This window comes from Epinephelus moara, chromosome 3 (genome assembly GCF_006386435.1).
Source record: "Epinephelus moara isolate mb chromosome 3, YSFRI_EMoa_1.0, whole genome shotgun sequence".
In the NCBI taxonomy this organism is placed as follows: Eukaryota; Metazoa; Chordata; class Actinopteri; order Perciformes; family Serranidae; genus Epinephelus; species Epinephelus moara.
In genome coordinates this window covers 14357629-14384566 of record NC_065508.1, presented here as the reverse complement: position 1 = coordinate 14384566, position 26938 = coordinate 14357629, and the positions used below count along the sequence as shown (strand labels likewise).

Here is a 26938-nt window from a genome sequence, read left to right as displayed (position 1 = left end):
CAACATTCCCACTGTGAAGGATTACATTTCTCATGCAGGTCTTTCAAGTCTTTGCAAGTTCGTTTTTGAACTGTAGTGACACGAACTGAAACCTGTATTTGCCTGGAAGGTAGAAAGTCAATCCAGAAATTTAAGTTATGCTCTGAAAAAATGATCAGCAGCGCAAGCAGTTTTTCATCCAGAATCCACTGGTATGAGCCTTTAAAGCAGAGTATTACACACTGACACAAAGGTGAAAATATAAAACGGCACATTTACTGAGTGTGTAACTGTTTATTTGTCAGGTTCCCGGGGCAGAGAAAAAGGGGAGTTCACCAATCTGCAGGGAATCTCAGCCTCTTGTAACGGCAGAGTGGTCGTGGCTGACAGCAACAACCAGTGCATACAGGTGAGACAGACACAGAGGGGAAAATGCGTGTAAGTGCAACCACGTGTGCTTCTGTGGCGACAAAATACTGTTGTAGTACTGTGATCGTGGCACGATTCACTATAAAGGGGCTGGTTTCAGGTGTTCTCCAACGATGGGCAGTTCAAAATGCGCTTTGGAGTTAGAGGTCGGTCTCCGGGGCAACTGCAGAGACCGACAGGCGTCACTGTGGACATGAACGGCGACATTGTGGTGGCCGACTATGACAATCGATGGGTCAGCATCTTCTCCTCTGACGGCAAGTTTAAGGTGAGATCGCATTACTTGTTATAAGCTAAACGGAGAGTAAGATACAGTATGCCTAATTTAAAGGAACAGTGTGTAGGATTTAGCGGCATCTAGTGGTGAGGATTGCAGATTGCAACCAGCTGAAACTTTTCCCATTTGCCAAGCGTGATCTCCCAATTAGAATTCCCTCATTTTCTTTATGTCCCTGCTTAAATCAGTTTCCCTTCCTCCCTCACAGAATAAGATCGGAGCAGGCCGGCTCATGGGTCCTAAGGGTGTAGCTGTGGACAAGAATGGACACATCATCACCGTGGACAACAAGGCCTGCTGTGTCTTCATCTTTCAATCCAATGGGAAGTTGGTGACTAAGTTTGGAGGCAGGGGGACGTCTGACAGACAGTTTGCAGGTGAGAAGGAGACCTCAGTGTGTAACATAAGACTCCTTTATAACACTGACTTGGAGCTCACAAACAATAGCGCCCTCTGTCAGTGAGGCAGCAGTGCCTACTAGGTTTTATTAAGTTAATATGACATGATATTTTGCATAGTACTATTTGGAATTTTGAAAGACATAAAAACAGTAAAATAAAACTAGCAAGGAATAAAAGTTGACACTTTTCTCTCTGTAATGCATTTCATCACATTACATTCTAAAAATGTCAGCCTGTATATACTTGTAGGCAAAGCCCCAGGCAATGCAGTGGCCCCCCTGCACCCCCAACAAACTGCGCCTGTGCTGACCTCCCTACTCTATTTTCTTCTTTGCTTATCCTTTATCTCTGACTACCTATTTTCCTTTCTTTCTGTTCTTCCTTCTGTTTTTTTCAATCTAGAAAAACTTGGCCCAAACTTTAATAAATCTGGCTCAGTGTTCAGTAAGTACTAAGTGTGGCCTTGCTGCAACCTTAATCCCACAGTGCGGTGCCCTCTGTCTAACCCGACTCCCTGATCATGTGTCTGCCCTCCTGACAACTCAGATTGTTGACAAATCGAAGCTGTGCTTGTACAATAATAATCAGAATCACAAGTACATGCCATTGTAATAATAACTTACTATTACAATAATGAACATTTTGTCATGTGCATTGTGTTTTATTGTCTAAATGGCTATGAAAAGATCAATGTGAATGATTTTTCACTGCTCTGACTCCAGTGCCATGAAACTAACCGATGTTCCCCCCCGTTTGCTACAAGACAATCAGTGTTGGGAGCTACAGAGCTCATTAGTGGGTGACTCAGACAATAGGTTTTCACTTCAGATAAGTAGATACTCATGATACACTGTGAGCCTTTCTATATAATTCCAATTAGAGTTTGACTAGTATTGACATTCTGAAAAAACAGAAACAATTGTGTGACTCAAGTCGACGCACCTAATGCATGAAAAGAATGCCATCAAGCTACTCCAGGCAAATCAGAGCAGCTAACCATCTGATTAAGCTGTGTTTCGTAATTGCATCTTTAGGCACAACTACTTGAAAATTGTCTTTAAATAGCCTACTAACAGCAAAGGGAATAATGCTGCCAACTGCAGGAATCAGTTTCTGTTCAAAGTACAGCAAATCCCACAATAACCTCCCTCTCTCTCCTCATCCAGGCCCGCACTTTGTTGCAGTGAACAACAAGAATGAAATTATTGTGACCGATTTTCACAATCACTCTGTAAAGGTAAGTTTGTTCCCTCATTCTTCAGTACTTGCTGTCATTTCCCTTATCCCAATTCAATTCAGCTGAGTGTCACAATCCCCTGAGTTAATCAGAGGGTTATTCAGCTCACCTGTTGCGCAGGGTGTGGAGGAATGACTCCTGATGGAGAGCAGCTTGGCGCATTTCTCCTCTGGGCCAATCAGGGTGTGATGACACCCTTTGTTAGGGCTTAAGAGAGGTGGGGAATTGCATATCCGGATCATTCTGATCCTTCCTCCACTTGATGCAGACCTCATGTTAGCAGTTATATTCAGACAGAAACTCTGCGGCCGTATTCACAAAGCTTCCTAATGCTAAGAGTCGCTCCTGGTGACGCAATTCTAAGACAATTCTTAGAATTGTGATTGAGAATTTCCCCTTAAAGTTCAGACCAGGTCCTTCTAAAGATAAAAGTTATTCACAAAGTCTCTTAACCCTTAAAAGAGCTCCTAAGGTGAAAACTGTTAGGAGCAGGGAGGACTTTTAAGCAATTTAAGAGTTTAAGCAGAGCAGAAAGACAAAGAGGCAGGAGAACTATTCTCCAAACGCTGGATGACACAGAGTAAACGAAATGCTACAGACTAGATCATGTGGAGATAATATTTGTGGTTGATGTCATTAGTGATGTCATTTCCCACCTAATGCATTGACACTGGAAATGAAATTATCACGATGATGTTTCAGAAACTGGAAAAATGCAACAGTGCAGCAGTGATGACCTGGGTCTGTCTCAACCTTCCATCAGCAGAGTGATCACACTAACAATGACAACACGTTCACAGTCAGCAGTTCATTTCATTTCCACTGGGTGTCCACACTTTGCAGTCCCACAAAAGGGCATGTCTCTGACAACCAATCACATCTGTTAAAAGCAGCAGGGTCAACCACACCTCCTCACTCAGTTAAAAATGTCTGTCCCCTCCTTGCTTAGAGTTGATCTGAGAACTTTCCTGAATCACTCCAAAGCTAGGACTCCTTACTAAAAGTTTTTCGGCTACGTTAGGAGAGTGCTCTCAGGATGTTTGTGAATACGGCCCCTGGTCTTTAGGTCCTTTGGAGGCTTCTCTGCTGCCTTTTGTTGGTCTGGTTGAGGGTGATTTTGAGCATTCTGAAACACAGGTGAAGGGAATATTAAAGTACACCTTTCCACAAGGTTACCTGCATCAAGGCAGTTCATACTGCTATTTGTGCAATAGTTTTTGTTTGCCTAATATTAACCTAATGCCCACAGGCTTTATTTTGTTATTGGTTTATTTCATAGAAATCCCATATAACCCCTAACCCAATCTCTCAAGACAGATTCTGCAAAGGAAGAAATTTTTATTTTTTTACAGATGGATTTCCAGATTGCCTCTAACCTAATATAAACATATTTATTATCAAAGAGATATTTGTATCTTATTAACGAGGCTTTATGTGGTTGGGAACTGGTTCTTCCTGAATCAGTGACACCACAATATGTATCAAATTGTACAAGGAGACTTAGACAAAGTGTTTGTTTTATTGACTTCCTGTCGCAGGTGTACAGTGCAGATGGAGAGTTCCTGTTCAAATTTGGCTCTCATGGTGAAGGCAATGGCCAGTTTAATGCTCCCACTGGTGTGGCTGTGGACGCCAATGGAAACATCATTGTAGCTGACTGGGGAAACAGCAGAATACAGGTGAGATAGGCTATGTCCAGTCTGCTGTCGCCTTCACAACATTGAGATTTGAATATATTTTAACATAGCTTTGTTTTTCTGCAAATTACATGGTCAAAGTTAAGTCATGAAAATTTATGCAAAAGGATGTACTTTATATTTAAAAAAAAAAGAGAGGTCTTGAGTGTTTTGTTACTGCTAAATAGTCTGTTGCAACATGAACACTTAAAACTAACCTTGGATATTTTTTTATTCCAGGTGTTTGACAGCACAGGCTCCTTCTTATCGTACATCAACACGTCAGCAGACCCGCTGTACGGCCCCCAGGGCCTCGCCCTCACCTCAGATGGACATGTGGCTGTTGCCGACTCCGGCAACCACTGCTTCAAGGTTTACAGATACCTGCAGTAGTGCACAACCCCCGCTTTTAAACAAGCTAACGTCACATACTGCTTGTTGACATAGAGCTGCAACCGGCCTTCACACTTTACAGTGGCCACATGTTCCACAAATGAATTTCCTTTTTATTGTATATGCTTTAGATCTAATATTCAGAGCTTTAGACAAAGAAATCTGAGAAATATGTTGACATGAAAAGCAACCAAAGTTCAAGTGTGATTAAAGAAGTTAAGAAGTTAAATCTAACAAGCAACTTAGGAATAACTAGATACATCTACATAGTCATGGTCTACCTTAAACTTAAGTGTTTTAGCCAAATCCCTTAAGGAAAAAAAAATAAACAGGAAATTATCTTGTGGAACAAGGCGTTGCAGCTGTATTTCTCACAAGTGTGACCTCACCAGTAGACAGCCTGCCAGTCCGAAGTTGGTGATACACTGCAATTTTTTGGGGCAATGCGGATGGGCAACACTTCCAGCGACCAGCAAACAAAAGCGAGACACAGAAGCAGAACCTGTCTCCCCGTTTCCCGATGATGCTTCGTGATCGAAATAACGATGCTCAGGGCTTTTCCTTGAACACTGTTGCATGACGCTCCAAAAAATGACCCTGTCGTCACTGCCTTCAATTTTCTCAACCGTACAAACACAGCAGAACACACGCAGACAGGAATGTGTAAAAGGAATTGTTTCTTATTCTCGTTTTGCACCTTACCACTCCGAGAAGATCCCTGCACATTGATAAAGATTTTTGTTTTCTTTTGAGTCACGAGATGAGTTGACCTATATGCACGTTTTATTTGTTTTGGTACCCAAAGACAAGCAGCAAGAAGCACAACAGTTAATAGAACGACACGTTTTTTTTGAACGCATCTTCTATTAACCAAAACTTCTTATATCTGACCCCACTATTTCTTGCACTTTTGAGTATTCATATCTACAACCTAATGTAGTTGTACATACGGTATGCATATTAAGGTGTACATATGGATTTGGTGTCCATGTTATTTCACTATATAGCCTACTTATTACAGCACTTAATGAATCAACACTGGAGCATATACTAATACAGTAGAAAGGTCATGCCAAGTAGTAGCCAACTGAATGACTTGCAAACATCAATGGAACAAAGTTGTATACACATTATTTGCTGTATTTTTTTTTTTTTTTCAAAGGACTTAATTTATTTTTTCTTTTCTTTTCTACATAATTTGTTCTACAAATTATTTTTCTAATTGGTGCATTTGAACTGTCTCCTCTTTGCCAAACATCTCCGTACATAGGCCTTGTAACTCGTAGCACTGAAAGCCGTCTTCTCTTTTGCTCACCTCCAGTTTGAAACAGTAACTTTTCCTTCTGCCAAAACGTATCGTTGTAAGTTGTTGTTGAACACTGCACAAAATACAAAAATATTATAAGAGTTATATAGTTTGCGAGAGTAATATATGCCTCTGTGTATAGTTATCATTTAACATAATCAGAAAGTGTACTGTATATTACAATCACATTCTTGTTGTAGCTGACAAGCACCTTTATCATGGGGTTTTTCCAGTATTTGTACTCATTCGCTTGGTTGTTCAGTGTTTTGAAGGTTTTCCGTGTGGCTCCTCGAGGAACACATCACCAGCTAACACCAGAAAGTTTTCCACCTGTATTTTACAATCTCTCCCTGATAATTCATCTGTAATCCATTCTGTGTTTCCATCTGCATTTCCCATCGTATGGAAAACTCTCTGTAATGACAGATTTAGTTGACTGTCCTCCTCCATTAATCAGACCCCTGTGTTCCTATGGTTTTGTTTTTCTGTCCGTCTCTCACCTGTAACCGTCACTGTCCCACCCATGTCTGTGTGAAATAAAGGAAGCACATACTGTATAAATGAAACAGTACATCAACCATCATGTGTAGCCTACAAGAGGCCAGCCTAACAAGAAGTAATCACTACATTTATGTAATCAAGGCAAAGGTATGATTGTAAATATTAAAGAATTACACTATGAACTACTGTGTGAACAACTTCAGTTTTTTATGCTTTTTCGTACAATATGTGTTAATGAGGTGAACATTTTGATATGCTTCTTTTATGGCATATCAGAAACCAGCATGTCCACATCTTTTCTTGCAGAGATAAGAGTCTAAATATACGGCTGCCTTCTGAAGTGGATCAGGTAGTCGGAGTCCCATCCTGAGAGGCCTTTTCTTTTTTTTTTTGTTAAAGGCCCTTGCTCTCCAGTGGTTATTTGAAATTGGAAAAATAATGTTCATTCAGTTTCTGTAATAGCTTATCCTGTTGGGGGTCACGGGGGGCTGTAGCCTATTCCAGCTGACACTGGGCGGGAGGTGGGGTACATCCTGGACAGGTCACCTGACTGTGGCAGGGCTGGCACATAGAGACAGACAACCATTCACACCTATGGCCAATTTAGAGTCACCATTAACCTCACCTGCATTTCTTTGGACTGTGGGAGGAAGCTGGAGTACCTGGAGAAAACCCACGCTGACACAGGGAGAACATGTAAACACAGCACTGAAGACCTTCCCACCCTGGAGTTCGAACCAGGAACCCTCTTGCTGTGAGGCGACAATGCTAACCACTGCCTTCGCACCACTTATTATAGATTATTGTTTGTGTTTTTTGCCTTTTTCGTCATGGGATAGTTCGAGAATGACAGTAGGGGGATGAGACACAGCAAAGGACTGCAGGTTGAAGTCCAACCTGGGCCGCTACGAGGACTCAACCTACATGGGTGCACACTCTACCAAAAGGAATGGGAACTTGACTGAATCACTTGTTATGCCATGTCATTCAAAATATGAGCTAAATCTAAAAACTAGCCTATGAGTGGACATTTTAACTTATATCGTTAGTAGCTATGTGATGTCTAGGTCTTAAAGGTCAAGTGTGTGGGATTTAGTGACATCTAGTGGTGAGGTCGCAGAACTGACATTTCTCCCAAGTGCTGCGTTTGTAGAACTACAGACCACAACATGGTGGACTCTGTGGAAGAAGACCTGTCTGTATATGGATATAAACGGCTCATTCTAAGGCAACAAAAACACAATTCTTATTTTCAGGAGATAATAAATTAATGAAAACATAGTTATGAATATTGTATGTCATTTTTGCTAACAGATGCCCCTAAATATTACACACTGGACCTTTTAAGGCATTTTTATTGTGCATGTTTGCTTCATTTTCTTTATAAAGTCTTATTATAGACTTCCTCCCATGACATGATTTGTTTACTAATTTTCAGAATTAACACTAATATTGAGTTTAAAGCAATTGAACATTAATGCACTAATCAGATATTGGCATCTTCACTGGAAAACTGTTAAAACCAGCATCTATCTTTAGAGACTTTTATCTTTAACCCAAATGAGTCATAAAAGACTGACGTTCAGAAGCTGTTACATAAGGTCACACAAGCAGCCATTACAATTTGTGCGTGTGATAATGCTGAACTGCTCCGTGTCCTCTGTTCCTCGGTCGTTGCCATGGATACCAAGTTGTCCCCTAGAGAGCCAGGCGCCGATAATGGGTGGACATATCATTCATATTAATGCCACTGCATCACATTGTATGGCCTACTATTTATATGGACCTTCATTAAAATCGCATCTCTGCAAAGAGACAGGGGGAAAAAAAAAAGTCACTACTGAGTCATTACCAGAGCAGGCGGAGGAGAGAACTCTGTTTTCTCACCTCCTCCTTAAATGTTCTGGCAGTATGAAAACTGAATCAGCAACGCCAAACTGTCTCAGAAGGTTAAATGAGAATGTTGGACCAGAATAGGAAAAGCAGAGCAACAGCCCTCTTGAGAAGCCTATTACTCCAGGCAGCAGACTGGTCACTGCAAACAGTCATGTAGTTCAGGATGTAAACAATAAAAGCCCTTCCACGGATCAAAGTTCAACAACTTGGTTACTGAGGTGTAAAAATCTGACCATCTATCAGCCAGTGCAGCTACCAATCTCAGCTGGAGAAGGAAAGGATTAAATGAGTTCTATATTTTGATGCTGCAAAAACTGAATGTCTTCCTTAAGATAGTGTTGAGATTCTTAGAAAGGTTGAATGCCCATAATTAAAAGTGTTAAATCTCACATTACTGGCAGACAGCATCCAGAAATAAATAAATCAGCAAGATTTGACTCATTTTGCACAGCCAATGTGGACAAACTAATTAGATTTTAAAACTAAATTAAAAGGCCAGTAATACATTCTAATGTACCTATATCACCCATATCTGAGGCCTGGTTGTCTCATGAAAAGACAGGTAATACCATTGGGTATATAAAGTGGATAAGTGAGGCTTTAAAAAAGTAAAACCATTCTTTTTCCTCTTTTAATCTCACTGTAAAGTCTGAGAAACACTAAGCACATTTATAAAAGGTGAAAGGGCCACAAACAGGGACTACCAAGGTCCACTTCTTGTCACACTTATCAAGACACAGCCCAAACACTGCTAAGCTAAATACATGAATGAAACTCAGTGATGATAAGTATGGTTAGTTGTTAAATGAGGTATACCATCTTAGACAAAACATTTATCAGCAAATAATCAAAGTTAAAGAGCACAGAGTTTTGCAGTTAACACATGAACACCTCAGACGTCTGACAAGAAACTGAAAAAGGAGCAACTTGTGATTGGCTTAACGATGTCCATTCTTAAATATTACCGCTGATCATACTGTCAAATGTTTCCTTCTGCTATGCTCCTCAATAAGACAATTTGAAAAAAAAGAAGAAGAAAAAAAAAAAAAACAGGTCACTATACGACCCTGTAAGATGGCAAACATCCCACTTGTAGGTCAAACACCACAATGTGGAAAACTGCACAAATACAAATACAAATAAAAACCCATAAAATAATCATCTGAAATAAGACCATGTTTAAATCATAAGTTTATGAAGGAAGGAAAAATATATATAAGTGTCCAGATACATGTATTTTCACATTTAACACCAATTATGAAAAATAGAAATCACACTGACTGGACCGAGTTGGACAACAGACCTAAAAATGTCAGTACTAATTTGCAGCTCCAGGACCAACTCAAAGGCTAGCAATTAATAATCTAAAGCAGGATCATTTAAAGGAATATAATTAAGGAAATGCTGCAAATAGTTTGAAAAAAAGCAAACAAAAAACATGAACATGTAACAAAACTTTCATTCAGCATTCCGGGTTTAAGTTTTAGCCAAGTCCACCAGACTCCTGGCTGTTGTTAGAAGTCTTTTGAAGTTAAGCACGTCTACAGGTTCACTCGGTTAGTGACAATATATTCGAGGACATGGCTATAAAGCTCAATAATTTGCTGTTTGAATATTTGAAAACAGTTTGCTTTGTCTTATACCTGCTCATTTTCAAGAAGACTGATAAAATGTTTCAGATTTTTAAAATACTTGGAACAAAGCAAAATGGCACGACGTCATGTCTTCAGTATCACTGCTGACAAAAAAAGCTTCAAAATGCAACTCAGAGCACTATACAGAGGAATTTGTAAGTCCAAAAATGTTTACAACATACAGAATTTTCAAAATAAAAAGATTGAAGACATGAAGGCGACTTTAAAAGGCTAATGATAAAATTATTTGTACTGACGTTAACATCCACAAAACACACAACCCTGGAAGTCTTATATTGTCTGGGAGCCGAGATCCCAAGGTGGACAATTTCAGTCAAATATCTCTGATAACTATCAGCACTGAACTGACCGTCTTTCAGTCTGAAATTAATGAGGGAATCTTAACTGTCAACAACTATCAATGTGATAACAATGTCATATTTCCTTCAAGTTCTACCCAACAAGGCAACAGCACTGACCCTGCCTGGCAAAAACATAGCCAATATGAGTTAATGTACATTAGTATAGCATAGTGGTTGCTAATAGGATAAGAGCTGAGTGTGCTCTTATCAACAAGAGCATCTGAGGCATCTGCATCCCAGCAGACACAGTGATATAGACAGCAAAGCACCTCTCCAAACCCCCCAGCCACAGTAGTCAGGGGTAAAAGCCTACAGTGTGTGTCTAGGTTGAAAGATACCAAATTTCAAAATTTCAACCTCAAAATATTGGAAAAATGAAGCTCTTCAGTACAACCGAAGTGTGACGAGACACCTGGTATTTCTTATTCAGCGTAACTCTTGACTTATAACACCAGTAAGACCAACAAGTAACAGCTCAAATGCGTACAGTACATGGCTCAAAGGCTCAACATCACCCTGTCACTCCAGCCTGGTCTGGGAGATAAAACCTTGCCTGCAGCAAATCTGAAAACACCGGCATACGCGAGTTTACCCTTAGAGAACTAAATTTAAACACTTTTCACAGCTCTCTCAGTAATAGTGGCATATCTGCAACCTGCTGCCTGGATCATTCTTCCCTGGGCTAAAGAAAGGATAGACCGGCTCTTCAAAGCAGGTGTCAAACATGTACAATCTCTTCATTGTGACGGCGTCATAGAAACTAAGACGGCCATTGTCGTAGTCCAGGTACACGCCGACCCGAGGAGAGTTCCAGTAGTCAGCGACAGGGATGCGCCCATCCTCTCCGTTGGCATACAGCCGGTCCTGCAGACACAGACTCCAGTATCCTGCGGAAGGAGTGAGGCTGACGAAGCCCTTCCTGTTGCTGCACTCGGTGGTGACTCCCAGGTACCACACACCTTTGTCCTTCACATCCACCTCCCAGTAGTGCTGGCCGCTGGCGTACTGGGCTGTGGCGAGGACGCCGCAGAAACGGGTGAAACGGGCCGGCAGGTCTGGCTCCTGGTTGCGAACGCGGCCCTCCTCCACTTTGGTGTCAAAGTCTGAGATAAGCAGGTTTGGGTGAGCCGTGTCTGGGTCTAAGGTGAGGTTCTGAGGCACTGCACAGAAAGACACAGAGAGAAATTAGCTGACCTTGCTCTTAGCGTGGGCTGAGGTTGGCAGTACATGTGGATAAAAAAAGAAGGAATCCATTTTGATGTTTTAGAGCAAGAAATCTGACAGATTCATACACCAAAAAGAACCAGTTATTGCTACAGTGCACGTAGGGCTGACCAGCCAACAATAGGTTGTTTATATAGTAATAATGATACAAAGCAGAAAGCAGTATTGGTTTAAAAACATATAAAACATGCATTATAGAATGTGGGCAGAAACATAGACTTTAACACAGGCAAAAATAGGAACATTTTTTCCCAATTATATCAGATAATCTCATTTATACAACAGTTAGTTCCGGCCCTGCAATCTGATTGGTCGAGAGACAGTAAAACCGTGATGATATTGGAGTACAACATCACGGTTATTTCACTGTGTATGTATCACTCCGCCTCACAGCTGATTACAATCAACAATCAAATCAAAACTGACGGTTAGTGTCAGTTAGGTCAGCAGTTGCGTTGTAGGCTAATTAATTCATCCACTGTCAAACAGCCAAAAATATGGATTTATTTCCTAAAATAAGTTTTGAATTGAACTATGAATGGTCATCAGAGGAAGATGAGGGAGAGGAGAAGCTGAATCCATCTGAGCACACATCCAGGTTTGTCAGTGTTTCATCAGCGGAGCTCAATGACTTGGAGAAAAGCAACATACTGTCAGATCAGAAGGCAGAGTCGGCTGTGCCTGTGAAGCGACAGTCCACCATGCAGTCACCAGAGACTTATTTCACCGGCTGCACAATTAATGGAAACGTGCAGATAAATGTGTATAAAGAGTAAGTGCCTGGCGCACCATGTCTGCGTTACATAGCAACGGTGACAGCGGAGTCCTGAGGGAACTATTTTTGTTGGCAGAAGACAAATAAAATGCTTAAATTATCTATTTTGTCCTCATTTTTCAACTTTTCTTAATCAGCCTTGCTTATTTAACTGTTGAACTGTTCTATAAAAGCAATATCACACTCGAGCTCGTGATGTTGTACTGTGATATCGTCACGGCTGTGATTGTCTTCGGCGCTCGGCCTGCAGCCTCGTGCCTATGACCGAATCACAGCCATGACGATATCACAGTACATCACTCCCTCTCGTGTGATATTGCTTAATTAACATGGTTTCATATTTTTGTAATAACTCTATATAGACTTTAAAATCTTCTATACATGGTTTTGCAAGTTTGCGTAACTACACCATGCCTGTATTTCTCCTTTATGAAGAATGTATGAAGGGAGTCGAAGGCACTCTATCTGGCTTGTGCAAGGCCAGTAAGATAATAAAGTCCTACGTAAGAACCAAGATAGAGCGGAGCCAAAACACATACAGTGTGTTATTACTTAAAGCTTGTTTGCCACTTAAAACGATGACATGATTTATGCGACAGGTGCTGTAAATTTCCCTTGTGTTGGCTGTAAGATCTGTGTCTGCTTTTCTTTCTGGGCAAAGCTTTCCATCTGGCGTCTGACCGATGCTTTATAATAAATAGGATTTTAAATAAGGTCGACATTATGGTCTGGTTGATTCACCCCTTCTTCATTGGGATCCAGATGAAGAATTTACCTTTCAGCAACTGTTTTATTTGTTAAGCTCACAAAAGAACAAAAAATTAAATAAAGATAAATACAATTAAATAACTTTTGTGAATTCTGTCAGTCCTCGACTTCACACTGCAATCTTTTGACCATGTTTAGTGCATGCCTCTGTGTGTAAAGTAAACTCACTGGTATGCAGCACGTGCATCATCTTCTTCCACATGATAAGCTGGAAGGGCCCTGAGAAGTCTGTAAATTCAGTTGCACAATTAACCGCATCGAGAGATGTGAAAGGCTTGCAGTGGATGACTCTGTGGAAGAAAAAAACTGGGTTAAAAACGATTATACAAAAGGTTCATTTTGAAAAGTCAATTTTAGTAGAATATTTATAGTTTCATATCAAATAAACAACTGTAAGCTACTTACTCATTGAATGTCTCAGCAAGGCTCTGTTAGGAGAACAAAAGAGCATATTTACATTACTATTGAACAAACTTCATACAAACAATCTCATAGTTTTGCTTACGTACAGTGAGCGGTGGCAAGGTAGTCACGGTTGACAAGTAATTCAAATAATAATACATTTCATAACACGTTTTTATTACACACCAACAGTAGCTGTCCATCTGTGACAGAAATCAATCTCTACTGCGAGACTCTAGAAGAGGCATGTTGTCTTAAGAGTTAAATCACATCTGTGACTCAGACGGCTGATAAATTATACTGACCTCAAAGCTAGATTTCCCACTGATGTGGCTGTGGATATCAGCTATAGCTTTGTCCACAGCTGACACCTCTGTCTCCACGACCTTCAAGTTCTCGTCTATGACGGCCATGTTGGCCACCTCCTCAGCATCCAGGCTCTCAAGCAGGGAGTCTCTCTCATCTAGCAAGAACTGGACCAAAGCGCCAACGTCCGCCTCAATCTTCTCCTTGAGTCTCTGTTTCTTCAACTGGAGGGCAGCGAGGTTCAGAGGATCAAAGATTTGACGATAACGACGACAAGTGCCAATGTTGTGTATGTTCAGTGTTACAAGAAGGTCCATTACATACCCTCACTTCACTTCTGGTGCGTTCATCAGCTGTTATAACTTTTACACACTGAGACTTCTGCCAGTTGAGCTCCATTAGCCTCAGTTTCAACTCCATCTGTAACAAACACGTACATCAAGGCACATCAACACAGGAAAACAGGACATTATGTTCACAAGATCACAGATTTAAATATTCTACACGGAGTGAATAAAGCGTGTGGCAAAGGCCATACAATCACTTATCTCTTGGCCAAATACACATTAGAAGACTAGCACACTGAAGAGAAAGCACTCTAGCAAATTCATACATTTAGACTCACCTTCATGTCATTCACAACTTCTGGCACTGGTGCTACCTCATGGTGTCTGGAGCAACAACAAAACAAATGACCAGGCAGTTAGGGAATAATTTTTCACACCACCAGAAAACACTTTAAGTGTCCTGTGGAGTTTTCTTGTAAACAAACAGATGTTTACATGCAGTGTTGCTTGCCAAACCACAATGTGTGTATCCTTAGGGAATAACTAAAGTGCCAAGTGCATTTCCTTTGTTACAAAAAACTAGAAAAGCAGATTTTAAGTATTTGTTTGCTGGCAGTCTTTTTCATCACTGCCTTTGTTGGCATCTTACTGCCACTAACTGCCAATCAAAAATGGTGTGAATCACACAATCGCACATGCACGTGCGTCCTAATCCCCAATAAGAGCAAGACAGGGACTCATTTGTAAAAACCTTGCTCTATAGCCCTAACGGTGGTCAAAATCACTACAGGGTACTACAGGAATAATATTCCCAAGATGAATTTAAACAAACTGTGGGTGCATGCATGAGGAGCTCTTACCTTACATAATATCTTGTATTCCATTTGAGCCCATATAAACACACTTCATGCTCACTGTTGCTTAGCAATTAATTTACTCTTAACAAAATCTCCCCAGCCCTGACATTTGCTTAAGCTCTTGTATTGTCCACATGAATTTGTGCAGTGATATCAAATGTCCTCTGCTCTGGAAGGTATCACCACAGTTTTGATCTATGGTTGGGACACATTTTCTAAATGTGATGATAAATAGCAAAAAGCAGGTAATGGTTTATACATTGTTATCATAAATTAAAATGGACTGGAGTTGTATATTACATTAATTTCAACAAAAGCTGACTCCATGTTAAAACATTTTGGTCACGCATTTCTTCCCTTGTTAATATACATGGCAGTAAATGGCTAGATTACACTGTACACCTACTCAAAGTTTGTTTAAGACAAGGATGATTTTAAACTCTTTAAGCCAAAACTACAACAGCATAGTCCAACTGAAAGTACATTTAGTCATACCTTTTGTAGTCAAAAATAATGTCAACATAATTTTTTACATGTACTGTTAACCGTTTGACTTTACATGACCATTAGGGCAATGCAGTCAAACTGTCGCTCCTTAAAAGGTGTATGAGTACAACAAATTGAAGGCACAATGTGGTGATATACTGTTGAAGTTTGGAGGTCAGCAGACACAGATAAGAGTTGGTACATTGCAGAAAGTGAAGGACATGACATCAAGGACAAAAAAAGATGATGTAGAAAGACAAAATACATGACAATGACTGTTTTTTAAATAAGCAAAGCTGCAAAGTACATTTTGTATTGTTAACATAATTTTAAAGGGGTGGCTGATGGAAACTAGCAACAAGTAGGTATATTTGTACATTTAACATAACAGTGGATGGCGGATTAATTTCTTAACCTGACAAACAACACCAAGCCCCACTAGAGTAAAAATGACAGAGTTGTTAGTGCTGCAAAATGAATGTCAACAGATCAAGAGAAAAGATTAAACTAGCAACTTTGCATTACGTAATGATTATGTTCATGTTTAAGCTATGGCTTGATGAGGGGATGGTTCAACAATATTCTGTCTATTAGTTAATTCACTGTAGTGGAATTTTTCATCTACCCTGAAACATCCATGTCACTGTTTTGTTCTTGGTGCATTCTCTCTCGGCCCTTGTCTGACTGCTCCTCCTTTACACCGTCTTACACTGTATACCCATGCCCCCAGACATTTTTTTCCTTAAAAACAGCAGTGACTGTTCTGACATTTTGTACTTCCTGTACCAACAGCTTTGCTGCTCAACTTACCCAAGTGTATCATCATTGCCTGAATCTACAACACTCACACTGATGTAACTGACATTAAAGTTTGTAGTATCATTATAACGTGATAAACCGGCACAATCAACCCTCTAAAAATCCAATGTGTATCAATAGCTGCAAACCCTGCCATTTTGGATTTCTAATAGGATGGAAGAGATTATGCTTGGGATGGTTTTAAGGAGCAAAAAATAAAATTAAAAAAAGAATGGTTAGTGCATAGCTGGTAAAATTGGGTGTCTCTTCACCAGAATGATTATCATACAAGGACAAAAAGACTGAGCTCTCTCATTAAGGTTTAAGTGTGTGCATTAGCATGACAAAGACACAACACGGGGAAAGTATTGCTTTGCCAGAAGCTGGCTGATACAAACTGGTTTTTTTTTTTTTTTTTCCCATTTGTCTCAATAATCAGGTTTCTCATCTTGTATGTATTTAAGTGGCACTTTGCCAAAATGTTTAGACACCTGGCAATGTTTCGGTCCCAGTTTCATCAGATCAACACTTAAACCTCATAAAGAAATTGTTTTAGGTTAAGTCTGGTTGCTGTCAACACCTGTAGTTTATGATGCATGTAATTGCAGCTAAAAAGTGGCACATCATGGTTCAGGCACTTCAGCGTGGGCATTAAGCCTCAAGCATTTGTACAGATTCACTTCACTGGCAAGGTCTACACTGCCAACCTGACCTGTGCAATCTCAGTGACTAATAATGAGTTACAACCAATCATGACCTTAAAAGAGACGTGACAGTGATGAATTGGCAAAAGAGGAATATCTTTTCCAGAGCAAACAAAAAGCTAACATAACAGAGTGCGTCTATAATTTCTTTATATAAAAAAAAAGGTGCGAACACGACCAACCTGTGTGCTCTAGATTCCCTGCAGACCACACAGATGGGCCTTTTATCAGTCTGGCAGTACAATTTCAGCTCTTCTCCATGTTGCTCACACTTTCCATCTACTTTAACGGGTTTAGAGGGGGTGGGACAGGACCCCAGACACTCCAGGTCGTCCAGTTTGGCCACCAGGTTCTGCACCAGGTAGTTTTTAGTGAAGGTCCTCTTGTTGAACACCTGAGCACAAAGAAAGCAACTGAGCAAGACGCCGATAGATGATTGTAACCGAGGCTAATGCCAATATTACTTTAACAGTGTGTATGTATTTATTCTACATTAAAGCATCTCTTTAATAGCGAAAATACACAATTGGGTCAATATTGTTAGCTTATTCACCTGCTGACAATTCACCGTTAGCTAGCTAAAGCCAGTTAGCCTGCCATCATAGCAACGGTAGCCACTAAAATTCACTGCGTAGCTAACGTTATTTTTCAAAGGCCACCAGTCAACTATCCACACTGAAGTCCCTTATGACATTAAAAACTTGTTAGTAATATTGTCACAAGTGTACGAAACATATTTCGTGGGGGAAACCACGGTGGAAAATCCATATAACGTGCATTAACTTACCGTTCGGCATTGAGGGCACTGGTATCCATAGTCTCCGCCATTTTCGTCCCAGTGCATGCAGATACAGAAACGACAGAAATTATGGCCGCATTTCAGTATGACGGGGTCCTTGAAGAAGTCCAGACAAATGGCACATGTGAGCTCTTTCCTCAGGTCGTCTCCAGCTGCTCCAGCAGTAGCCATGTTTACAAGCCAACAGCAGCACAACACTGCCACAGCGCCACACTGCAGGAAGTGAAGGAAGGGGAGGGAGGGAAGAGGGCACATTTGTGGTGCGTCATCGTCGGTCTTAACCAATCAGATTCGTCTCTGTCGCTCTCTCGCTCTCCTCATTTACCTCCCTAACCAGGTAATAAATTAAAAAAGTTTCTGTGACCTGCATTTGGAAAATATTAAATGATCCTAAAGAGGGTGTGACAACAAATTCTACCAGATCTGGCAACCCTTTATAGACCACTTTAAGAAAGCAGATGACACAAAAGTGAATCTGAAATCCTTCAAAATCCTCCCAGCCACCTCCCTTTCCAATTTTTTAAATTTATATATTTTAATATAACTATTTATCTATTTCTTAAATAAAACGATACATAGAAAAATAAACTTTTCTCATTAATATTATATTTTACAAACTTTTTCTATGCATGTATGACAAACCGCCTCTAAGGGTAATTCTGATTTTTTTAACCTGCTGAATATTTTCCATGTTTTTGTACAAGAATTTCTATTTTCACTTTTATACTACTGCCACTGTTTGTTTAACTTTGAAAACTCCAATAAAAAGAGTTGGGGGGAAAAAGTTTCTGTGACAAGGCTTTTATCTGGCGAGGACAGTGAAATCACACTTTTATTTTATGAATTTACAGAGGCTGCTGACATAGTTTTGTGTAGCCTTATGATGTGTTCCATTACATCACTAATATAGCATATTTCCCCTTTTACTCCTATTATGATTTGCCTATGAACGTATTTAGAAATGCAAGGACATCGAATTTGGGTCATGCCCCTACCAATATCCCGTAACTACTGAACTGTCCCTAGGAATACTTTTTTCCCTCAAAATCAAATAAAACTACTGTTGTCCAAATGCATGTGCTCATGTGAGGTATGCATATAAACAGAGCTGTTTTTAACTTGTTAGGGCCAAGTCCAAGTCAGGCCCCAAGTCAATCAGAACATGTTGCAAAATGAGTTGCAAGTTTCCCATCTAAATGCTAACTGTTAAAATGTAGACACGGTTTACATAGCTAAGACTAGGGGTGGGGGGATAAAATTGATACAGCATAGTATCGTGATATTTTTGTGTGGCAATATTGTATCGTCACACATTGCCAAGTTTTTTTTTTTTATTATATAAATGATTAATATTACAAATACAAATTAAACTTCAGGTAGCCTAGTGGAATAATGTAATCAATTGGTTTTTCAGTCCACTAGATACATTTTGTTGCTGCAAAAAATGGCTGAATTGAGATGAACAGATGGAAAACTTTATCCTATTAGATAAAAACAGATGATTTTCCTTTGGGGACATAATTTACAACTTGGTGATTCCCACCTCTGGCTGAGACCAAGTGCTTTATAATAATCAAATATTCAAAGTATGTTGCCAGTAAGTATGTTATTTTTCATTTATCCAAGAAATCATATAGCCACGACATAAGATCTAAATGTTTTTGCTTTCCACTCTCAAGTCTTCAGGTCTCAAGTATGCCCAGTCTCAAAGCAGTGAAGTCCAATCAAATCTTGTGTCCTCATTTCTCCTCATTCTGTTGGCAGATTGTGAGACAATGAGTCCCTGGGCACAGATATGCAAGAGCCCCACCACCTCTGCAGGAGCAAGACACAGAAACTTTGCGGAGGTTTTCTGTCTCTTTGTAGTCGTTACGCATCTTTTTGACATTTTGTGTCTTTATGTGTCAATATTGTGTATTTTTTGGTCACTTTGTAGTCGTTTTGTGTCTCTATATGGTTGTTTTGCCCCTTTTTATAGTTATTTTGTGTCAAGTTGCGGTTCATTTGCAGCTCTTTGTGGTGCTTTTGTGTCTCCTCCTGGTTGGTAGGTGTTAATTTGAGTGATATTTTGCAGGCTGACACTTTGGACCCCATTCAATAATCCATCCGCTCCACAGTTCTGCATAAATACTGAGTAAACCAACAACAACCAGTAAGCAACAATATTTATTCTTAAATACATATACATAAAACCCATAAAAAAGACACAAACTGAATATCAAGTTTGATTGTTTGTGCTAAAATTGTCATATACATGGGGATAACTGGCTGTGGAATATACATTACATTGCATAGCTTGGATTGGCATGTGAGGGATGTGACTCAAAAAGTGCATTCGATGTCAGACATGGTGTTATTTCCGAATTCATCAGGGCGAGAAAAATAAAAAAATTCACAGCCGGGTTTCAGCAGACTATAACCTGTATAAACCGTCACATCCCGCGCTGATTCACACCTCAACTGATTCCTGGCTCATGTTCATCACATTTGCTAGCCCTGATAAACACTGGAAATAATTATAAAATGATGACTGACAACACCATAATAAGACAAATATTTAGGAACACTGATCTCAGCATGTTGTATATCCATAGCAGAGTAAGACACAGGTTTAACAACACATGTAAACAAGATATTTCACCAGTGATATCAACAAAATAACGAGACATTATATCAAATGCCTCGAAGGTAATATTTTTCTTGGTGACGTACCGATTTGTAAGCAGCTATTTTGTTTGCATCCTTTGTTCGAAAAGAAAAAAATCATGACTCAGAACACTGAAATCCCACACAGCACTAGTGACAAATAAAGCTTACAGGAACATAATGTGAGAAGAAAAGGGGTTAAATCGCTGGATATGGATACAGTATTTGCATGTTCACAGCACCACACTTATCAGCAGTGTAACACAGAAGTGGAAAGTGGCTCTGCAGAGATTCTCTTCAGTCATCAACAGTAGTAAATTGTGTTACAACACACGGTCCATTGTCTTTAAAAGAAAGAACTCCTGAGATGAGTGTCTTTATACATACGTACCTTAACCAGTGTTATTAGAAAATAATAATAATAAAAGAAAGAAAAACTGTGCCCGAGATATTTTGAATAAATACAACGACACACAATGGAGCAACAACACTGCGAGGATGGAAAGCAGTAAACATTGTGGTAACAGGAGCAGGGACGAGCTGTAAACACATGAAAAACCCAACTCAACAGCAACAGAAATGCTCAATACATCCAACATTCCTTATCAAATGGTAAACAAAACACAGAAACATGAATGAATAAAAGGATAAGTGGTATTACTATGATAAGAGACTTCTGCACGGTTAGTTCACACGTAAGAAACAGGTGTCGGCATCTTGTGTTATCCACACTGACTGTCCCAACAAATATTTCAGGACAAAATTTTAGGCCTAAAGGCACAGTTCTCCCCAGACTGAATATTAATCTACTCACGCAGCACAATCTTAAAAGATTTCTAGTCAAACACTTTGCCTATATGGGCTCAATATTTACCTTTCAGCTCCCAATATTCTCCTAAATGGCACCATCCTCTGCAATTAATGACTTTTATAACACCTTTGGGGACAGTAAATCAGATTATAATGTAAACACTGGACTTTGCATCCATAACGCAATCGCTAAGCTACTCAACTACTTGAATATGCTGCACAATGTGTGCAGAAATCTGCTGTATCCGCTGCAAGTTGTATAAAAGATGGTCTTGTCACCATTAATATTTTAGCAGACACACAGAGAAGTACCGGGGCTCACAAACTTCAGGGAAGTTTTGACTGACACAGGGGCAGGTCGATAACATCTGAGTGTTCCTTTTGAGGTGAACTATTCCTTCCAGTATGAACATTGACATTGTCTAGTCCCCTTTACCCGAGGTAAACCCACGGCACTAAATCTCTGACTTGGCCTGCGTGACACTAGCTTTATGAGAAAAAATGCTCTCGGTGACTGGGACTGTCCTGAAGGGATAAAGCTGCTTCAGGCACTTTGACACCATAAAGCCAGTAAGGGAGAAAGGAAATACCATGCTACTAGCAGCACAAGTGAATGTTAAGTGAAGACGGAGTGTAGGACTGTCCTCTGTGCTGTTCTCTGATGCAGTGATCAAAGTATGTAATGGATCCAATACTGTAGAAATCCCCCTGTTAACAGGCACACAAACTCTCACACACACACCCAATAACACATATGATCAATCTCAGATTTTTGGTGTTATGAAAGTAATACCAGTAAAAAAAAAAAAAAGAAAAGAAAATCCAAAATTTTATAAAAGCCCTCACATACTCTTCATCCCTTTGTCCATCTGTCCATCCACGCATCCGTCGCTCAGACTTCTGAGCTGTTGTGGCAGTCTTGCATCCTCACCACCAACATGGGCTCCGTACTGACAGAGCCTTTCACCACCTCCTGCACCCCCTCCCTCCATCCCTCCTTCCCATCCTTCTGTCTGGATCTCAGCACCAGTACAATGGTGACAATAACGAGGATGGTCAGCAGCAGCCCCACCAGTGCCCCCACCATAGTCACCAGACCCTCCTCTTCCTCCTCTGCGTTCAGCTCACTGGGTTCCAGCCCATCGGTAAACAGCTCGTTCGACCCCCCTGCCCGACGCTTGGTGCGGTCCAAAGCGATGTGCATGATATTGGTGCCACGGTTGTTGTCTGCTCCAATATCCTCAGCCATCTCTGGGACTTCATCACCAGCTGACCTCCTGGAGCGATGTCCCTTGCTGCTTGACGGGGTCAAGACAAGACTGTTGCTCGTGGAGACAAATGAGTGGTACTCCAGGCTCCGCTTTCCAATGCCTCTGTTAGCATTTTCTTTGGAGCGGACTGTATAAATGGTGTGAATGTACCACTCACGGCCTGCCGCAACCTGAGGAAAGCACAACATTTACATAATTGGCAAACAGACGAGCTTAAAAACAATTATCTACATTAAAAGATGGAATCTACATGCTAAATTGACTCATTACACTGTGTGCTTCTGCCAAAAGTGCACTTTGCCAATCTTGAATTGATTGAATGCATTTGATGATTAAAAATACAACAACTCTGCACAGCATTAGTAACAATAACCAAGGAGCAAATCACAGCCTAATGTCTTACGTCCATTGTGGTCACCACTGAAAGCAAAACATACACTACTGTACATACAATAGTGGAGTGGAAAAGCCATCATGTTTCTCAACTGTATCCCATAAAAGTAGGTACACAGTAAAACTAAAAAGTTTTATACAATGAATGACAAAGTTACACTTACTACTAAAGCTGCTGGTACACAATAAAAATCTGTCATTGCCTAAGTGTTACGGTAAGATAAGGAATACCTGGAACATGGCTGTGGAATCCAACCTAAAGCCATCAGACCCGGGCTGTCTGACAAGGGACATGGCTGATGGATCATCCACCGCCAGCACAGCATTGAAGCTGACATCCCCAAACACACGTGCCTGAGTCTCCGGTTGGGCTTTGTCCTGGTGAGGTGTGTTAAATTGAGGGAAAAATTATTATTTTGTATTTCTCTGCGTACTGAAATTGCAACATTAAAATCTGAATAATACTCACAAGGATCTTGAACCTATAGAGTAATGACGGGGAGTCAGCCAGGCAGCCAAATTCAAACTTGGTCGGGTTGTACTTTGGTACGTATCCATCAGCACCAGTGCAGAGGAACACCTTCTCTATGCTGCAGAAGAAAGAGTCCCCCAGGTTCTGCACAGGGTCCACCATCACACGGCCGTAGATTGTATCACCTGAAAAAAAGGAAGAAGAGATGACTCCTTAAGCCTACACCAAATCATTATTACAAATCATACAGTACATACATCCAAGGAGGACAGACTATGTAATGGAAGTACACAAAAAAATGTGCATTGCTTTTAAACTTATTTTCTACCAACCAAGGACAAACAAAAAGCACCATATTCACTTTATCCTTCCCATGTTTGCATACTGGGTGTCTTCCTGGATTGGTTTGTTAATTTAATACTTTTAGGCTTAAATATCAGATGCCAGTTTCTTTAATACCACACAACAGTATGACTTAACAAATTAAAAAACTTGATGTTATGTCTACTGTGATGGATTAGCCACAGTATGCTGACATGTAAAGTAGCGTCTGCTTGGAAGGTAGAAAATCAATCTAAAAACTCTTGGCACTCTTTGCAAAAACTGACAGAATGCAAAACAAATCCCACCTGTTGACAATGGGATAAAACATCTACAACCACATGTAAAACATTTTAAGTATTCACTGCACTGAAAGTCTGTAGATGTAGCTAGAGGCTACTTACCCTCAGAAAAGGCTACATCAGTCTCCTGCCCGAAGCCCATAGAGCCATCAGAAAGCCACAGGCTCCTCTTGGATAGCAAGAACATCTGAGTGTTCAGACTGAATTCCACTGCAACCGGGTCACTCACCTACAGGTGGGTGCAAAACGGAGAACGACAGAGAGTTAGTGACAGAGAGACAGATAGGAACAAACCTTCCCAGAACAAAGAAACATGTCACTGTTGGATCTTAAGGTTAAAAAAAAGTCTGCCTTACTTGCTGGAATCTGATGTCTAGATCAAAGGTGACTGCTTCTCTGGGACTGCAGACAGGTGGAACAGTGTATTCCATATTCTGCGCTGTTGTGCAGGGGATCAGCTTCACTGTATAAGTCCCAGAGTAGTCTCTGACCTGTGCGGAGCAAAGAGGACAAATACTCAAACATCAGTCTGTATCTGTCCGTCCAGCTGCTCCATCAGCACACAGATTTACACAGCGCATGTTTCAGGTCGTGCACCAAAGCACAAACAAATTTCATGCATCATACTCACAGCAAAGTCAGAGGTGAAGGTCCACTGCTGGACGGGCTGATTGTAGGTGGGCTCACTCCTCACCAAGGTGAGGTTAAAGGTCAAGCCGGGGTGGTCCACACTCATCACCATGGAGGACATGGAGGCTGCTTGGTGATGAAAGTTGAGAGAGTACAATTAACAAAACCAAATATGATGCCTATCAAACTATCATTAAGGAAAAGCAAAAGTGATAAGGTTACAAATTGATGACAGTCTCACCAGCTGTTTTTATTCTGCCTCCAGAATGAGACTCCATAAACAGACCCCTGAAACGAGCCTTGGTGCGGAAGTTTACCACCAGACGTCCCTGTTCATTGATGCGCATACTGGTTGGATACAACGCACCTGGCAAACACACATACAAACACACCCGATTTTACAAAACCAGTTGTTTTATGTCTGTGATATTACGTCCAGAAACACAAACTGTAACGTTCTCATGATCCTGGGGGCTTACCCTGTAACTCAGCCTGCGGGGGGCTGCCGATGCCATCCTTCCAGAGAATGGCCGTGTCGTACACGAAAGTGAGGCGCAGCTCTGACTGCAGGTCGAAGTGCTGCCAGCCGCCACTTCCCACGGGAGAGTGGAACACGTACGACACGTAAAGAGGCACCCGCAGGGTCACGTAGGACTGGACCAGGTTCAGCACCTGTAAGGATGTTTCAGTAAGTGATGAGTGAAGAACTAGGGCTTTCAAAAACAGCTATTATAGGCTCATAAAGAAACATGTATTTAAAAAACACTACCGACAATGCACACTGTTTATTTACTTGACATTAAGGTCGAAGCTGTAAGCAAGAAATCCTCACTATGTGTGACAATAATGGGTGATTGTAGGTCGACAAGCTATAACAAGTGCTGAGAAGATGTAAAAGATGAACACATTGTTCTCCTCCACAAGGAGCTTGAACTCTTTCACTCCTACTCAGTGTTGTCAAAGAAGCAGAAGAGTCTTCCTGTGTTGTGCACAAGAAACAGCAGTGGGCAGCGACGTGGGCTTGAATTGTTCTGTTCTATCTTGTTTTTCTGTTTCACGTTTTTAAGAGTATTTAAAAGCCCGATCACATTTACTTTGATTTTGCAAGCCGAAAATAAAAATACTAATATCCTATGTAACTTGAAACCCATGTTAAGATGTACTCTTAGATGTAGTTCCATGGGTGCAGCCACTAGGTGTCTCTGCTCACCAACATTATATCGACAACTATGTGAGACTTGACAGATTTGAACTGTGGGCCCACACAAGTTTGACAAAGCCAAAGTTTGTCTTAGAAACAGATTGAAAATGCGCCACATTATCTTTGTTTGACTTGAAGTGAAAACGTGTCAATTTGCATTGTTAATTACTGAAATGATTGCCGGGCAGGAGATTAACTGACAAAACAAACTAAGAAAAGCAATTTGGCAAAAGATGTTTTCGGCGTGTCTCTCATCAACTATTCTTCATCACTTGAGTACATATATTACAACATCCAATATTATTTCTAAAATAACAGTGGAACACAAAGCAGCACTACATTAAGAGTCTGGTGTAATATCTTTGCAAACAGAGAGAATCTCCACCAAAGAGCTGAAATTCACTGCACACACAGACTGAAACCTCCCCAATCCACTACAGTGTCTCTCAGTAGAGTAAGTTGTGCAATCGCGGATCCAAATGAGGAATTAAATGACTGCTAGCTCAGAGACAAACCACCTCAATGTTAACTTTATTAAAACAACCTCCTAAAATAAATGTATACTGCACGGAACAGAACAATCGTCTCAAACTATCCTGGTCTTTCCTTTTCTAGTGAGTTCAACCTTTTAATTAGTGCATGTTCTCCCCAGACATAGAAAACAACTTGACAGTACGGAGACCAAAACAAAGCTGTCATGAAAAACCAAGAATAAAGCACCAATCAAGATTATTACAGTCAAAATCTAATGTTTTTTTAACATTATTTTTTTGGTCTTTTCTTCTTGAAAGGTAGCTGAATTATTTAATTCTTTCCGTGCGGTTTGATTCATGCACCGTGGTAGAGCTGTGAAGTTCTGACTGCTTCTTTTTTTTCCTCTTTTGGCACGCACTGGAAAAAAAAACATAACCCCAGTGACAGTGTGACAGTGATCTCCCTTAACGAAGTGGACTTGAGGTCTTGGAGGATGACGGCCGTCATGTGTAACTATGTGTGCAAGCCGTTCTTGCTGTGACTGGGGACACGTAAACTAATTTCTTACTTTTTCTCCATCTCCTTCTCTCCCTCTCTCCTCTCTCTCACACACACAAAGCGCCACACACACATACACATGCACACATAAAGCACCACACACACTCTGCAGTCTGATCAGCAACATGAAGCTCACAGATCAAAGGCTGGAGGAACACAAAAGAGCAGCAGGACATGAGCCAGGGAGCAAGGGTCTGCCTCATAATCCACAATAACAACAAGAACCGTGAGAATACTGCGGCTCTGTACAGTACACAACACAAACAATAATTGCAACATCTGCTGCAATGATGCAACGACAGCAAACAGCCAGTGGAAGTTGGTTAGCGTCTAATTGACAGCCGGCACATACTGTAATGCCAA

General features: G+C 40.6%; 3 protein-coding genes across 7 annotated transcripts in view; 1 reads left to right on the top strand and 2 right to left on the bottom strand.

Moving 5' to 3' along the window:
* LOC126387458 (tripartite motif-containing protein 3-like) overlaps positions 1-7262 on the top strand; it is a 39600-nt gene extending 32338 nt beyond the window's left edge. For 2 of the 4 annotated variants that reach the window (XM_050039985.1, XM_050039979.1), the window contains 7 exons: positions 285-388; positions 509-676; positions 894-1062; positions 1489-1530; positions 2253-2323; positions 3862-4002; positions 4240-7262. In XM_050039985.1, the coding sequence (XP_049895942.1) occupies positions 285-388; positions 509-676; positions 894-1062; positions 1489-1530; positions 2253-2323; positions 3862-4002; positions 4240-4392 (848 nt within the window). In that variant the 3' untranslated portion in view covers positions 4393-7262. The remainder of the gene's footprint in view (positions 1-284; positions 389-508; positions 677-893; positions 1063-1488; positions 1531-2252; positions 2324-3861; positions 4003-4239) is intronic. The other 2 variants (XM_050039973.1, XM_050039989.1) reach the window with 2 other exon arrangements.
* A 1450-nt stretch (positions 7263-8712) lies between these two features.
* Positions 8713-17722, bottom strand: trim47 (tripartite motif containing 47). Its single transcript, XM_050040048.1, has 8 exons — positions 17486-17722; positions 16881-17092; positions 14192-14237; positions 13891-13986; positions 13566-13790; positions 13264-13286; positions 13027-13148; positions 8713-11251 (listed from the first exon to the last, which is right to left on the bottom strand). The coding sequence occupies exons 1-8, from the start codon at positions 17666-17668 to the stop codon at positions 10722-10724; spliced, it is 1437 nt and encodes a 478-aa protein (XP_049896005.1). The 5' UTR covers positions 17669-17722; the 3' UTR covers positions 8713-10721.
* A 4014-nt stretch (positions 17723-21736) lies between these two features.
* The window catches only part of LOC126387380 (FRAS1-related extracellular matrix protein 2-like), a 75469-nt gene continuing 70267 nt past the window's right edge, over positions 21737-26938 (bottom strand). The window contains exons 17-24 of one of the 2 annotated variants that reach the window (XM_050039910.1): positions 24822-25014; positions 24584-24709; positions 24344-24471; positions 24069-24203; positions 23815-23941; positions 23087-23274; positions 22849-22995; positions 21737-22394 (exon numbers count right to left, since the gene is read on the bottom strand). In XM_050039910.1, coding sequence (XP_049895867.1) covers positions 21846-22394; positions 22849-22995; positions 23087-23274; positions 23815-23941; positions 24069-24203; positions 24344-24471; positions 24584-24709; positions 24822-25014 — 1593 coding nt within the window. In that variant the 3' untranslated portion in view covers positions 21737-21845. The remainder of the gene's footprint in view (positions 22395-22848; positions 22996-23086; positions 23275-23814; positions 23942-24068; positions 24204-24343; positions 24472-24583; positions 24710-24821; positions 25015-26938) is intronic. The other variant, XM_050039918.1, reaches the window with a different exon arrangement.